The following is a 16,057-nucleotide window of genomic DNA, read 5'->3' as shown; positions in this document are numbered from 1 at the left end:
CAGTGATTGGTCTTTCCCCATCGGACTAGCCTGGCCGGAAAGGGGAAGAGGAGGGGGACGAGGAGGAGGACGAGGAGGAGCGGCAGGAGGAGCGGCAGGAGACGTAGCCGCGGGAGCTTGGGCGCCATGGCGAGGCGGGCGTGGAGGAGGGAAGGGGGGGGGAGGCGGTGGTGACGACGGCGGGGCAGCGGCGGCTGTGTGGATGCACATATGGCGGTCGTGAAGGTATTACCCTTCAAGGGTAGAGCACGTGATAGAGCACACAGTTGAATGTCGACGTGTTCAAGCTGACCTCATTCCACAGGGAACTCGGGAACTCACTGACTGGGAACAGCCCGTCATCTGATTGGCTACATGATGCCAGCAAGGTGGGGCACCCCTTTCTGGCCCATGGTCCATCATGTATGAAACCAATTAGTATGATATGCACCCAATTTACAGTGCGGTAGAATGGCGCCTCGCCGGAACAGCCAACTCACTGATTGGGAACAGCCAATAGGCGGAGGGTTTGGGGATGCATTGTTGGCATGCGGACACGAGGCTCCCGCGTACGGTGCCGACACGTTGGTACGTTGCTCCCTCACTCGAGATCATTCCGCTCGGCCGTTTCCGGAATACTGGACCGCGCGGTGCCATGCACGCTTCCGTTAATGGGCGTCCGTTAATCCCGTCATCCCGTGCAGCAGTACCCAAGAGACTGTACGCTTCCGGTCCTAAACACCAGTATTGAGCGCTGCAGGCTGCTTTTGCTTAGGAGGGCAGTGCCGCCCTGCCGTTTGCGAGTCTGCTGACGCGAGGACCAACTTGCGGGCAGAACCGCCGATATTGGAACCGCCACACACGTGGACACAACGACTGCGCAAGTGGCTGCGCTCTTGTCGACGCTTTTAGTTTCTACCCGCAGCTCAGACGTCGAAACAGATGGGGGACCGTCGTCTGTACAGTACGTACTGAGGGCGTGTCTTAACAGGCTGGTTTTTGCTTTGCCTTGCCCGGTTTTGCCAGGAATACTTTTAAATTCTTAACAAATACCGTATGCTTCTTAAGCCGTTGCTTTTCTTAAACACATAAATTAAAACGTAGGAGCCACTCATAGCACGCCAAGTCACTTCTTTGGGCAAGGCAAAGCAACCCGCAGCAAAACGGGGCATGTTAAGACACACCCTGAGTTGAGCCATGTACAGTACGAAGGGTACCAAGGGTACACTCACTTCGGTACATTGGTACCTGTACAGTACAAGGATTTGAAATCACTCTGATTACGACCAATTTCTTCGAATCTTAACGTGCCATGCCAGGGGATACCTCCTGCACAAGCAAACGTCGCTGTATGATGACATGCGCATCGTCAGTGTTCGTTTATCGAGGAATCGCTCGGCCCGGCCCAAGTACCCCGAGTGGCAAAGAATGGCAACTCTCTCTTCTCGACAACCACTTCCCTCTCACCGCCGTCTACCACGAAACCATTTTCTATCCATCTTCCTGTGATATTCGCTGGTCACACCTGCGCCATACACTTCCTGCGCCATACACTTCAACGCCGGTACTTCCCTCAAACACCCGAACTGCGCAGCAACCTTGCGCTTTTGCGTATAGCGCTTCTACCGTCTTTCCATGTAGTCCCAAAGTCCGTTTCTCTGGCGTAGGACCGCACCCTCCTTCGTCCGACCGCTGCGGGGTGCATCTTCCACCCGTCCTCGTGGCTCATATGTCCCGCCACCCCCTCTTCTTCGCTAAAATCCTCATCCCCGCTTTGGTCCGACTCGGTTTCCTCACCGCTCTCCATCACAAACTCGCATTCCTCGTCCTCCACAACCTCATCTTCCTCTTCATCCTCTTCATCCTCCTCCTCTTCATAGCACACTCTCTTCCTCTCGCGCCTGCCACGACCGCACGTGAAAACATCGACTTGCACGCCACCAACAAGCCCCGCTCGCTTCTGCATGCGCTCTTGCTTTTTCACCCGTTCCTCCTGGATCTTCTCCAGACGCGTGCATCTCGCTATAGAGCGATCGGCACGCTCTCTGAGCCACGCAGCCGCGAGCAGATCATGTCGCCGTCTTTGCCCACTCTCCAGCTTGCTGACGACTTGTGCGGCATCTTCCGTTCTCAGAACCCGAGAGGCTGTAGGGCTGGAAGCGGCAATGATGCGATCGCTGCAACATCCGTCTGGACCCCGCAGCCAAGTGTATGACACGCCGGTGGCGTCGCGGGCGCCTACCCGAAGTCTGGCAGATGGTAGAACGCGACCATCGTCGGCGGTGACGAATTTGCGGAGGTCGCTATGATGGGCATTGCTGTCGACGAGGTCACGCAAGTGGGAGAGCGATTCGGCGGCGGTTTGGTGGATCGACAGCGTGGTTTGGAACGCCTTGCGTGATGTCTTGGAGGCCGTGGTAAGAAAGACGGCGAGAGCGTCAAACGGACGTCCAGTTTGGGCGAGTAAAGAGGTTTCGGCCTGCGCGTGGAGCAAGTCGTGCTGCGAGAGACCGAGGGGTTCCCGGAAGAGGAGGAGAAAGTGGACGAGGACGGAAAGGTCGGACTTTGCTTGGCGTGAAAGTTCGGCACCAGGGCCGGGGATCTGAGATGAAGCCATTCCTTGCAGGAATCGAAAGATGTGTCGGGGTGAGGGCGAGAGCTATTGACGTTTGGAAAGAAGATTGAAAGTCGAGTGGCGCGTGCTTGATACAGTGGTGTGGTTTAGGATGGCCATGGCTTTCGGTCTCTGAGGGTTCTGTGTGTTTTGGCGGGAGCTGGACGATGCTACAAAATGAGCATCTAAACGTGTACGCGTGTACTGTACGTTTATCAAACCGGGCACCTCACAGGCTACGGACATCGTGAAAACATACCTCAGACGCGCGAGGTCCCTCCTCTCGCGCGTTCTTCAAACGACACGCTCGCAGATACTGCAAAATCCATACTACCGTGTTCATTTCTCCCCCTACTGCAAACTTAATGAGTCAGCGGTGTCCGGCGGGCGTTGAGGCGCACTGAGATGAGAGATATCCGCACATAAACAACGAGCCTGGAATATCGTCAACCTTTCGATACTTTTCCTCTCTCTGCTTCAATCACGAAAGAGATGTGGGCACCGGGGGTCGCATGACGTTGCTTGACGCCGGAAAATGGATTCACGTCAAAAAGTTTTAATTGTCAACAACTCCAGCATTCCCGTTCCATACCGTTCGTCCTTAGCAAAAGGCATCATGCCGATAGCACCGCTCTATTGCTCTAGTTCGCCGCTACTACCAGTTCATTTTTTGCGAGCACAGAGTTACAGACCGATGTTAAATGACAATCCAAGATTTCCTGGTCCCACACCTGCTGTGAACCCATTCGGGCCTAACAGCGATGCCGATTCATCCGGCACCATCGAGATCTGAATGTTAGTCCGCCCTTGTTGATAGCTCAGACTCGCGTTGATGTTCGTGTCAGGCGGCCGATAAGCTGCCCCAACATTCCATTGCCCGGCACTCCCACCGTAGGCCTGTGCTTGAATTGCACTCATTTGGCTCTGCTGCATTTGCAAATATTGCATCGCATGTGCCTGCTGCTGCGCCGCGCTCACTTGAACCGTCATTAGACGCTTGCGTTGCGTGGAAATCTCCTGCATCATATTTTGCAAGTCGGTCCTCTCCTGCGTCGTTGTCCAGCCCGAGCCAGGTCGCTTCGATTCCTCTGCTTCCCTTTGAAACAGCGAATCAGCTGTGAAAAAGGCAAAGTCTGAGGGCATATCGTCTGAGGCCGTCACCGACTTGAAATGGGCGAGCGCATTTTCACGAAGCAGCTGGATCTGCTTCATGAAGATCGCATGTTGAGACGTATCAATGATGGATTCCAATTCTCGTCGCTTGCGCGATTGAATTGGTTCAGACGTCCATTCTTCTGTTGCGGCGTCATAGTCAGCAAGGGCATCATTCATAACCTCGGCTGCCTTAGCTCCAAACCCTTCAATTTTCTCTCCGTCATCAAGCGTACCTTGGGTAAGGGCTGACATTCTTTCAGATGCCCCCACGAGGGCGTCAGAGAATGCATCGTTGCATTTATAAGCAGCCACCATAGAGGAATCGGCATTCTCCATTGAGGCGGCGCCTCTCGGTGTATCACGAGGTGTAGAATACAAGCTTTCCCAGAGAGACTTGGTAAAAGTACCACAGCCGTCTGCTGGAATAGTTTTCGAGAATGCTGTCTTGACAAGAAAGTCAGGGTCAGTGGAATCCGTGAGGCGCTTGGCGAGCAAACCGCATCCCTCTTGGAATTTTTCTTGACAATGGCGCATGTGAGGCAGGGCTACTACATGAATTTCAAAAAGAGCGTCGAGGGAAATAGAGCTCGACGATAAAGATTGACTCGACTGGAAGATCTCCTTGGCGTCATCCAAGAGCGAGGACTCGAGGACTGAGAGATCGATGTCATCGTCGGTATCTCGTACAACAAAAACCAGGGCGGTCTTAAACGAGTCCGGGTCTTGATCTCCATTTTTAATAGCTTCGGCAAAGACGGCATCGAGAAGCGCATAGCCACTGGCATCAAAGCGGCCGACATCATGATACCACATGTTGAGCAAGATGACGTCTGCGATAGCGGCAACGAAACCGGCGCAGCGGGTCTGAAAAGCACGGCCGTCGCGACCGCGGTCGCGAGAGTCCGAGCCCTCTACATCGAGGGCAACGGTTAAGGGGCTATGGTCGGCCGTAGAGGCGTGGATGCCCTTGGTAGTGGCGTTGGTGACCGGCGAGCGAGAGGCGACCGGAAAGGAGGTGCCAAAGAGGTTGTTCAGCAAGGAAGACTTGCCAGAGCCTTGCGCGCCGAGGACTGCGACGACAGAAAGGGCCTCCGGGCCGAGCTCTGCATGCGACGGAAACCAGGCGGGATCGGTGGGAACGTAAGTACCGGCGTCATCAATAACTTGCAAGATCTCCTCGTCGGATCCCATTGCGTTTGCGTTGCAAGCGGGGGAGTAGAAGAGACGTCGGGAGCGGGGGCGGGGGGCGGGAGGGGGAGGATGTTACACTGGTGGACAGAGGTGGGCGGGCATGCACGCGAAAAAGGGCAAGTGGTCGTGGGTTGAGCTCGCCCTCGGCCGGCAGATCTAGGCATGAAGCAGAAAATTTCTAAATTTCATGACTTTTTATTGAAGTTTTATGAAAGTCTTACGGCTGTATGACGACTCTATCCGTTCACTATTCATGCACCTTGACGACCACCTTCCCCTTCGCCCTCCCTCCAGCCACGTGCTGCACCGCCTTCACCCCTTCCTCAAGCTCGTACACGCTATCCACCACGGCCTTCAGCTTTCCTTCCTTCAACAACTTTGCCAACTGTTCCAGCAGCTTCCTCCCTGGCTCCAGCATCATCGCCCGCACTCCCGGCGTCCCAAACTCTGCAATCGATACCAAGCTTCCCCCCTCCTTCAGCACCCGTTTCTCCATCTCGCTCTCGGACGTGGTATCCAGAGCTACATCTGCCCATCCCGCCAGCACTTTCCCTGCGTCCTCAGTCTTGTAGTCCACCACTTTGTCCGCTCCGTACATCTTGACAAAATCGGTCTTCACCGCAGATGCCGTTGTCGCCACCTCACTCGCTCCAAACAACGCCTTGGCAATCTGTATCGCGTGAATGCCTACGCCACCCGCCCCACCAGAAATAAATAATTTATCCCCTTCCTTGAGCCCCGCGATTTCAAGGGCTTGAACCGCGGTGCATGCCGCCACGGGCAACGCCGCGGCCTCCACAAACGATGTTCCTTCCGGCATGCGCGCCAGCAAATGCTGCTTGCCGACGCAAAACTCGGCAACAGTGCCAGTGCTCTTGGCAGCACCGGACGGCTCCTGAGGATCTCCGAACACGCGGTCGCCAGGCGCGAAGTCGGTCACGCCAGACCCCACGGATTCCACAACTCCCGCGACGTCGTACCCCGTCACAACGGGGAACGTCTCGTCATCGGGATTGCACAGGTACGAACGCTTCAAGTCAATGGGGTTGAGCCCCGCTGCATGCACGCGGAGAAGCACTTCTGAAGTACCCGGCGTGGGGACCGGGAGGTCGCCCATTTCAAAGGTCGACACGTCCCCGTATTTTTTTTGGTGAAGAGCGCGCATGCTTGGCATCTTGTTGGGGTTGGCGTAGTGAACGCAGTGGCGGATGGTGCGAATTACCGTAGTTGCCGGATTAAAGTGCAATGTGCTGCCAGTAGAGTCGTTCTGCTTTATAAGGGATCAGAGAATGCCTGAAATGTATTGGAGATGGGAGGAAGAAGAATCAGTGCAGCACAGCAGCGATTTTGATTTGCTGCACTAAACGTGTGATGTCATGTGCCTATTGCTCGACTGTGGGCGGGCAGGGTGCACTGTCCTGTAAGGCGACGGGAGGGCTGGTCCCTACAGTATACTGGTCCCTACAGTATACTGTAGTAACACTCCCAAAATCCGTACCGTAGGTCCTACCCTTGCTACCAAGGGTAGCACCACGAGAAACACCTCGAGTTGTGAACTGAATTTCTTTTCGATAGCGGCCATGCGCAGTTTAGTGTTCTACGGTGGCTACCGAGACTACATTCTTGATCTAAACACTGAATAACCTGCGAAGAAGTGTAAGAGGTCGTGTGCGGAAAAGGTCGCCTGTGCAGCATTTGTCCTTGGAAAGTGGCCGTGGAGGCAAATCTTGCCCCGCAAGGACAAGACTTGCGAGAAAAAACACGTACGGCATTCATACGGTATGTGGACATGGCGTGTTTCAGGTATGCCATGAGGCATATTTAGCACAAGGTTGGGATACAAGGTTGGGATACAAGGTTGGGATACAAGGTTGGGATACAAGGTTGGGATACAGGGGGGGTCTCTTAATTAGTGCACTTTTAGTTAGTGCATATTGGACTTTAATGCACCCTCTGATAGCTTGGCACGACTTTGTACAGGTGTACACGTATGTTCACGGGAGCACAATGGTCGTCGCCGTCCGTAGAGAGCGGGTTCCATTCTTTTACAGATCCCAGCAACCTTATGCATCTTCGAACAACTAATCACACAATGAGCACAACTGAACCAGCATCCAGGGCGTCAAGAACCCCCCTTACCCTTTCGCAAAAAGAGGAGGTGGCTGCGGCGACTTTCACAGGATGCTCGGCACGTCGATTTGCAGCGTGATTTCAACTGCTCTCCAAAAACGATATGCAACATCTTGCTAAGCGAGCGTTGAGCCGTGTCTATAGTGAACACACGAAGCGTCAGCGACGGCAGACGCTGGTAACGGAACATTTCCTTGCCCCGTAAACTACTTTTTAGCGAGCCCTTAGATAAAGCACATTGAAGATAGTGCACAAAGAATGCGCATGGCACGGGGGTGCACTAATTGAGGGGGTCGCCTGTACAAGGTTGGGATAACAAGGTTGTGATACAAGGTTAGATACTGTTCCTTGACAGGGTGGGAAGTGCCACTTCACGAGTGCAGAATCATAGTCCTTGGAGGGTGTGTCCATTGAGGCAGGGTGATGTCCCTTATCACTACTGTACAGGACTCCATATGGGGCGACAGTGTGCATGATGCGTGCCATGGCAAGTCACTTTCAATTGGTTGCAATACTGTAGAATGACCAAAATCAAGGGCGTACTCTATTACTGGACGGAACAGTGCTGGCCAATTCCAATTCATCCAATCATACCCATACTGAATTCACATCTTCTCCTGGTGTCTAACAACCGCAACCAATTAATCATTTGCAGACCTGCACGACAACCTTCCCCTTCGCTCTCCCGTCCAACACATGCTTCATCGCCTTCACACCGTCCTCAAGCGAATACACACTATCCACAACAGCCTTGAGCTTCCCATCCTTCATCGCCTCTGCTATCTTGTCCAAGTCCTTCTTCCTCGGAGTCACCAGCAAGAATGACACACCCTCCTTCCCGGTATCTACAATGCTAACTAGTTTCCCACCCTCCTTGAGCACCCGCTTCTCCATTTCACTCTCCTGCGTGGCATCCAAAACCATGTCGGCCCACCCCGCCAGCACCGCACCCGCATCCTCAGTCTTGTAATCCACCACCTTGTCCGCGCCATACTTGACCACAAAGTCCCTCTTCGCCGCCGATGCCGTGGTGGCCACCTCGCTCACGCCAAACATATTCTTGGCAATCTGCATCGCGTGAATTCCTACACCGCCGGCACCAGCCGAAATAAACACCTTCTCACCGGCTTTCACCGATGCCATTTCAAAGGCCTGGATGGCTGTCTGGCCAACCAGCGGCAACGCGGCGGCGTCAACCATGCTGACGGAATCGGGGACGCGCGCAAGCAAGTCGTGCCTTGCCAGGCAGAACTCGGCCACGGTTCCGGTGGTCTTGGGCCCAAGCGTGTCTGCCTGCACGTTTCCAAAGACGCGATCGCCCTTGGCGAAACCTTGGACTCCGTCACCGACGGATTCGACAAGGCCCGCGACGTCGTAGCCCGTGACGACGGGGAAGGTTTCTTTGTCGTCAATGCCAAGGGACGAGCGCTTGAGGTCGACGGGGTTGATCGAGGCCGCGTGGACGCGGATCAGGACTTCGGATGACCCTGGGGTGGGGACGGGGACGTCGCCGACTTGATAGGTGCATAGGTCTCCGTACTTGTTCTGGTGCAGGGCGCGCATGTTTGGGATGGAGGAGATGATGGCCAGTGATGTTGGTTGAGGGTTGGGCACCAAATGTACGTGTTGCGGTTGGAAGACGGGTGGTGGGGGCGGGCCAAGCGCGTGGTTTTTATGGCGTATATACCCGCGATTTCGGGTTGTTTTTTCATTTTTGCTTTGGGTCAAAGTGTAGAAGTTGGGGCGACACCCGGCCAAAGTGAAATCTACGTGGGGCGATTTCAATGCGGTGGGGGTTTTTATAGGGCGACACTACTAAAAAGTGCTTTGCTAGTAGGGTGATTTTGGTCCATGGTGTCCTTTTCAGGGGGTGACAATGCACGTTTTCTAGGGTGACAGAAAAACGATCGTAAAGTCACCTCCGACAAACTCATATTCGGGGATGTCACCCCATAAAAACGTATACCATCGTGGCATTTCGGCAGAGACCTAAATGTTAAAAAAGTCGCCCTAGAAATGCATGATTGTTTTAATGTCACCCCTATAAAAGCACGCCAACGCACGGTTTCGCGCTGGATAAAGCGCTCTCAAAACTGAAACAATATAGTGTGGCTATAGAGGCCGCCCAGTGCCCACCACAGTGGCATACGGTGACGCGCGGTCACGCGGCGTACGTTCTGCCTTCTGAACCCGCCATTTTTCGGCGTTTACGTTCCCCAGCTCCCCCCGCGCACATCTCGCCGCAATGCCCTCACCTGCCTTCTTCACCGCCTTGCTCACCCTGCCTCTAGCATGGTGCACCGCGGCCGCGTCTCCAAGTGACCCGGAACCCGCACCAAAGAGCCTGGCGCCCATCTCACGCGTGTCCATTAAGAACGGAAGTTTGTGCAGATCTCCGGGGAGGTGCAACATTCCTAGTATTCTTGGCCACCATGAGCTGGGCGATTGACAGGGTGATGATTGGTGATGGCCGACAAGGGGCAAGCGGCCACAAAATGCAAGACGGCGTTTTGTACGCTGCCGCCGGATTGACAGGCGGTGACGAAAGTTTCTGGTCTATCGATGCCAATTCGATTACACTATCCCTTCACACGATGCAGGCTCTATTAAACGCGATAGATGATGGTACCAACGACTTGGCGCGCAAGAAAAAGTTTTTGCAAGAGATGTTCCGTCGACTGTATGCGTGGATGATGGCCCATCGCGGTGTACCGATACTCATCGGTGGTATTGGGGCACGCGGACAAATCACTGGATCAAGAAGGTTTGAGGTGCACCAGTATGGCCCGAACCTCGTGCGCAGCAACGACGATTCATGCGTGTCGGCTGCGCTGTCCAACGGCACTTGTGCTCTATATGGTACCACAGGAGGAACAAGCGTCGACAAGTACCTTCGGAAGCATCCGATGAAGATCAAAACACTCAAGCAACTCTTTTCTCTGGTTCACCAAATTCCCGCTCAACTATCAGTGCGTCGAGTTCCTAAAGCTGTGAAGAAGGCGTTCGATGCAAATCCTTTCAAGTGGCTTGCGCACCATAATCAAGGCGTGTGGATAGTCCGAATAGTGGAACACGGAATTGTAGATCATTGCGTTGCGCTGGACTGCAACCGTGTTATTGTACATGATAGCGCTTCAAGGTATCCGTTCGCATTAACTGAGGATGTGCTTCGTCTCCTTGGCGGAGATGAAGCAAAGAATTTGCGCGTGGCTGAAGTGAGGGAGCTAGTTAAAGTCCCTGTCAATTCCAAGAAGCCCTCACGTTGCTTGTGTTCATCCCCTGATCCTCCCGCTCCTTCTTCGCCCGCTTGAAGTACTCGGGCGTCGAGCAGGGGAGGCTACATGCGTGGGTGCGCAAGTTGGAAGAGAGGGAGAGAAGGGTCGGCCAGGCGGAGGAAGCGGGGAAGGACCGCGTTGCCGAACGGGTTGCTACCGTCGCGAGGAGGGAGCTGCTCACGGCGAAGAAGGAAGAGTTGCAGAAGAGATGGAAGGGGACATGAGAGTGGTGGACCTGGAACAGGGCGTGTGGCGGAGAAATGTGAAACGTAGAAAGAATGGGATATGCGCTATAAACGGAGGTATGAATTTGCACGTGTGTATAAAGCTGTTGATTTGAGATGGCGGGTCCGTACCTGGGTCTTTGACGGCGGGCGACTTCGTGAAGTCTCTACTGAGTGTGAACCATCGGCATCACCGAGGCCATCACTGTTTGTCAGCGTTGTGGCGGAGTCGCGTACCCCGGTACCGTCACCTACTGGTAGGCCACCAATCCCATCGACTGGGACATTGCTCATGTGATCAAGCGCTGTTGCAGTTGTATTGACCAACACCCCAACGCCTCTGTCATCTGTCAACGAATTCTCGGCGAAACGGACGCCTGCGCCCTCATCATCGCGGCCCGCGGACGCGGGCCGCAATTTGCACACAGAAGGCGGACGAGACGTTGCTTTCGCGTCTGACGCGCCCGGAGCAGGTTGGATCTTCGCCCCTGGCATCAGCGAGCGCCGCACCCTTGGCGCGTGTGGCGCACTCGGGGAAGGTTGCATTTGAATCCCTGGCATTAGCGAGCGCCGCGCCCCTGGCATTGGCGGTCGCGGCTTGCGAGACATCGGCCCAAGCGCCATGTAAGGCGGCCGTCCCACGCCGCCAGAGCTGTAAGGTACCCTCTGCGGCAGCTGTCGTGTTACGTCTCCCTTTCTGGCCTCGCTTTTCTTTGGTGGGTCCGAGTCCTGCGACCGGATTGCAACGTCGAACCTTAGGTGGAGAATGTAACCAGCTCTTCATGCGGCGAGTGTTTATGTAGTGCCTTTCTTGTTGATTGCTTCAGAGGCAGGAATGCTCTCAGATCATGAGAAGCCCTCACAGTTCAGCAGGCAGTTCTGAGTAGCTATACGGAAGCACCGTCTGCTGGAACAAGTCAAGATCGCCATACATCAATGCATATACATAATCAAGCTGCATTGTACATGCTGTGGTACAATATGCACAGCACTGCGCTGTATCACCGAAGAGGAGGGTCGTTGGAAGAGCTATACTATACATAAAGACCCCCAACTGAACTGGAACTGGAACTGCCGCTGGGTTGCTCTCGTCTGCATTCCAGGCTCCCACTCTGCCCACTGGTCAAGTCATCCGGGTTCATTCCACTGAATAAGGCAGGGTCTTGATAGTTGGCGTCCAACTGCAGGCCGACAGTTGCGCACACCTCTGCGAATGCGTCGCCCATGATTGGAAAAGACAGGTCGGCCGTGATGGCAGGCCGAAGGCCGACGAATCCCTCCACGCTCAGATCCAAGTCGACAGTCGGTCCGGTAAACACCAGATCACCAGTGCCGCCTTCGCCTGAAGAGGCCAAGGACTCGGGGTCAAACCCGATGAGACTGACCTCAACTTTTTGACCAGTTTCATAAGTCCCAGAAAAGGAAGCCACAGCTGAAGCCGAAGCCATGAGAGAGAGTTCGTAATCCACACTGGCGAACAATCCAAAGCGGATCGTTCCGACAAGGAAGGTTTTCTTCTCAAAACCAGCCCCTAGAATGGGAACATTGAAAAGCTCACCAGATTGATTGTTTGAGAACGATGCCGCCGCTGAGACAGACCCTGACGCCTCCACCCTCACCCTTTGTTCCCATGTCGCCTTGGGTGGGAAGCGATCGAAGTCGAATTCGCACACTCCAGCTGTCGCCTTGATTCCCCAGGTAAGGTCCATGCCCGGCACGACCTCGATGCTTCCGTCTTCATCAAAGGCCGTGATACCAATGTCGTTAACCCTAGCCACCGCCTTCATCTCCAGAATACTCTTCCCGGACTCCATGATGCGGGAAGCTCGGTTGACCAGCTCCCCAACGTGCACGGCCACGTGCGGCGCGACATCGGCACCGGAAACGTACCTTGTTTTCACGTGCACGCCCTTAAAAATCGTGACCATCACGATCTTGCCGAAGACTACCTCGTCCAGAACGTTGAGCTCGTCCTTCACAGGTGGTTCAGGGCACCCCAGGGCAGCGTGGTCGTCTTTAGGGCAAGTGAGCACGTTGCCCTCTTGAAAGTCTTCCGTATCAACAGGGCCAACGAACTTGATTCGGTGCAATGTACAGACGTCGACGTTCACTCCATCAGCGGTAAGTTCCTCCCACAGGACAACGGGCATGAGAAGGTCGGCTTCGGTCGAAATCTCGCGAACTCCTTGAGCGTTTTCGACGCGGTCGTTCACGGTCACCTTACAGACATCACATGCTTCTTGCCTTCGACGGAAGCCGCAAGGAGCGCGGATAGGGCAAAGAAGATGTATTGATTCATGATTGCAATTGGAAATCCTAGTAACTTAGGCTGCATAGAACGCCGAGCAGCCGTCCTGGCTATCGACGCCTTGTTCGTCTTCCAGCGCGGCGGGAATGCTGTCGCGTTGTGAGGCCGCTTGGTGGGGACGCCCTCTCCCTTCGGCCGATGACCGTGCTCGATTGGTGCTGTTTGAACCGTTGCCACGGCCGAGGTGGCGGTGGGCCTCGGCAAGCAAGCGATAGGCGCGATGGGCGGAGGCGCGGGGGCGCGGCGATGGGTGGCGGGCGCTGGCACGGGGCGTGTCGGATATGTGACGTAAATGTGGGCCTCAAAGCTCTGGTAAACACTCGGACATTGCACAATTGGCATGTATGGCGCATTATCTGCAAAAATTGAGCAATTCGTATGAAACTACTGGTCCTCCAGAAACAGTGTTTCTGGCCGGCATGAGTGTCTCATTTGTAGGGCGTCCGCAGTGCAGATATTCTTGTCAAATACCCTGCGCCTCGGCCTGCGCCTCGACCACTTTCTCCGAGAGTCACCCCACAAAAATCCATCCTCCGGAAGTATCCCTCGCACGGCAGCTCGCTTTTCACTGTCACCCTCTGTTCTTTCCCCTTTTTCTCTGCCATATTTTGGCGGGATAATGCGATCTTTTCCGCCAGACGCCAGAAAGGCCCTGCATCACTTTGGGACAATCATCATCAACGAAACGCCCGTAATTGACGTCTTTTGTTGCGCTCATCCCGGAGATACGGCTGACGAAAGTGACGAGCCCACTTTGCGCAATATACAAAAGCGTTTCAAGAAGCTCTCTTTTCTTGTTCATCCGGACAGATGTGTGTCGGATCGCTCCTCCGCGAATAAAGCTATGCAAAAGCTCACTCGCGCAAAAGAACAAGCTGAGAGAGACATTCGTTTTGATGAGATGGAAAACGGGGAAGATGCTTCAAATTTGGTTCTCGCAACACAACTTTTTACACTCATTCCAACCTCGAAGGAGAAACTACTCGAACTCATGTTAAGGGAGGAAAGCGAGAATATTCGAAGAAAGGTCATGGCTGAGGAGGAGGAAATGTCTTCTCAAGCGGAAAAAGGCGAGGATAGGAGCAAAGAAACGGAAAAAAGTGAAGAAAGGGAAAAGAGGGAGGGGCGTCGCAATCGTGAAGAAAGGATGCAAGAAGAAAGAGCTCAGGAGTTGAGACGTAAAAGGGAGCAGGGGCTAGAGGAGGAGAGAGTACGTGCGAAGAGAGAGGAAGCGGAGAGAGAAAAAGAGCAGGCATTGGAGGAAGAGAGGGAAAGAAAAGGCTCAGCGGAAAGTGAATGGGGACATCAGCGGAGGGAGAAGGAAATGAGACAAGAATGGGAAACGGAAGACGAAGACATATGTCAGGTGGAAAAGCCTGAGACGATTACGCAAAGCCGGGAATGGATGGCTAGGGAGCGCAGAGAGAAGAGAATGTCTTATCAGGAACGAGCACGTATGGATAATGAGGCGCGGAAACGAGAAGAGAGGCATAGGAGGGAACGAAAGGATCGTCATGAATCAAGGAACCAGGGAGGGGCTCGGAATAATTCCCCCAGGATCCATACATCTTCGTTTGACGGAACCGATTTTATGACCGATGTCCTGGGTAGAGAGTTTGAATCTAAAATGGGTCACGGCCCAGATGGTGAGAAATCGGAGTTCGTTGGGGCGCCTGACGATGATTGGGATAGAGAGGGGGGTGACGGGGTGAACTCAGATGAGGAAGAGGACGATGAGGATGTTGATGCCGAAGAAGAAAGTTCGATGGAAGATGAAGCAGATTCCTCTCGTTCCCCTCGCCCGGAATGTATTGACGACGATGACTTTGATTTCGGAGCGTACATAGCCGTCACGCCTGAAGACACCAGCAGCAATGGAGAAGCTTGTGATGCAGCAGCTGCGGCTGAAAGGGTGTTCCCAGTTGACCTCAGAACTTTGTCTGAAGACGAACAGAAGAAACGGCGAGCGGAACAAAAGAGAGCGTCAAAAAAGAGAAGTCAGCGGAAGGCAATGGCGGAAATAGCGGCGGATAGAGTAGCAGAGATGACGTGGGTTCCCTGGCGATGCGTCCCGTATACCCCTGAGGTTGGGATTCAGCTTTCCGGAAGATGGCGCTGCGAGCAGCTCATTCGAGCATATACTGCGAATTTGGGTGTGCCGGAGGGAGTGAATGTGGTGAAAAACTTCGAAATGGTGCGTATGGACTGTCGACGAAAGCATTGTGCCGCAACTCTCACTTTTAATCGGCAACCGAAATCGGGATTGTGGAAGTTGAATCGGTTCCAAGAGCACGAAAACCAGTGCTATGGGCAGTCAGTCGACAGAAAGTCCTGTCAACTTAGACCGGCGTATACCGCTGAGCAGACCGCACGGGCGCTTCGTGATGAGTTCGCCTTGAACCCTGACATGCCCACCAGCGTCCTAGCGTCCATTTCAAGGGCGAAGTCAATTTATCGTCGACAACCAGCAAACTCACACATTTGCGCTTTGAGGCGCGAGCTGAACAGATACATCTCAGCTGCTCGAGCCGTTGACATGGCTGCCCTGGAAGGATACTCTGATCTGTTGAGGGAATTGGGGCACAGGGTGAACATTTTCATCTTGTCCGGTACGGAAATGAAGGCGCAGCGCATCAAGGCTGCACGATTCATATACAAACAACAGCAAAAACTTTCATACTCTGAAAAACTAAGATCCCTACAATCCGGGTTTAATGTAGAGGATGTGGACGTCTCGGATATTGCGGATGAGGGTAAATATTATGGCGGGTTCCTCTTCGTCCCGATGGTTGCAGAAGCTTTCTGTAGAAAGGGCAGGATGACATGCGCAGCGGATGCCGCTCATTGCGAGGGTTTGGGCCGCCGTTCTTACGGAACCACATTTGAAGTGTTCGGATACGACACTAACCATCAACTCTGCCCCTTGGTGTTCGCCCATTTCGTGGGAGCTGAGGGAATGGACACGTGGGAGAAAGTTTTTGCTGCCGCCGCGGATATCCCAGGGTTTGATGTACCTACGAGGACGACAATTGTCGACCAGGAGAAATCTATCGACTCAGCGTACAAGCGGTGCATGCGGCACGCGAAGTTGTTCCTGTACCCACTGCATGTCCGAAAAAATCTCGCTACAGCACTGGGTGCGGGAAAGGTTGTTGGTGTGCGCATGTACGATAAAGCGCTT

At 54.1% G+C, this 16,057-nt stretch overlaps 5 protein-coding genes; 1 reads left to right on the top strand and 4 right to left on the bottom strand.

Moving 5' to 3' along the window:
- Window positions 1-1,291: 1,291 nt before the first annotated feature.
- On the top strand, window positions 1,292-2,194 carry CHC_T00002115001 (hypothetical protein). The gene has a single exon (XM_005713055.1). The coding sequence runs from the start codon at window positions 1,292-1,294 to the stop codon at window positions 2,192-2,194; it is 903 nt and encodes a 300-aa protein (XP_005713112.1).
- A 444-nt stretch (window positions 2,195-2,638) lies between these two features.
- Window positions 2,639-2,839, bottom strand: CHC_T00002114001 (hypothetical protein). Its single transcript, XM_005713054.1, has one exon. The coding sequence runs from the start codon at window positions 2,837-2,839 to the stop codon at window positions 2,639-2,641; it is 201 nt and encodes a 66-aa protein (XP_005713111.1).
- Window positions 2,840-3,111: 272 nt separating this feature from the next.
- CHC_T00002113001 (hypothetical protein) lies at window positions 3,112-4,939 on the bottom strand. XM_005713053.1 is given in 2 exon segments: window positions 3,112-3,277; window positions 3,278-4,939. The coding sequence occupies 1 exon segment, from the start codon at window positions 4,937-4,939 to the stop codon at window positions 3,278-3,280; it is 1,662 nt and encodes a 553-aa protein (XP_005713110.1). The 3' UTR covers window positions 3,112-3,277.
- A 163-nt stretch (window positions 4,940-5,102) lies between these two features.
- On the bottom strand, window positions 5,103-6,113 carry CHC_T00002112001 (hypothetical protein). XM_005713052.1 is given in 2 exon segments: window positions 5,103-5,186; window positions 5,187-6,113. The coding sequence occupies 1 exon segment, from the start codon at window positions 6,111-6,113 to the stop codon at window positions 5,187-5,189; it is 927 nt and encodes a 308-aa protein (XP_005713109.1). The 3' UTR covers window positions 5,103-5,186.
- A 1,436-nt stretch (window positions 6,114-7,549) lies between these two features.
- CHC_T00002111001 (hypothetical protein) lies at window positions 7,550-8,632 on the bottom strand. XM_005713051.1 is given in 2 exon segments: window positions 7,550-7,714; window positions 7,715-8,632. The coding sequence occupies 1 exon segment, from the start codon at window positions 8,630-8,632 to the stop codon at window positions 7,715-7,717; it is 918 nt and encodes a 305-aa protein (XP_005713108.1). The 3' UTR covers window positions 7,550-7,714.
- Window positions 8,633-16,057: the final 7,425 nt, after the last annotated feature.

The sequence above is a fragment of the Chondrus crispus genome, genomic scaffold (assembly GCF_000350225.1).
Source record: "Chondrus crispus Stackhouse genomic scaffold, scaffold_126, whole genome shotgun sequence".
NCBI classification, from domain to species: Eukaryota; Rhodophyta; class Florideophyceae; order Gigartinales; family Gigartinaceae; genus Chondrus; species Chondrus crispus.
The sequence above is the reverse complement of the archived record's forward strand: the minus strand, read 5'-3'. Positions and strand labels throughout refer to the sequence as shown.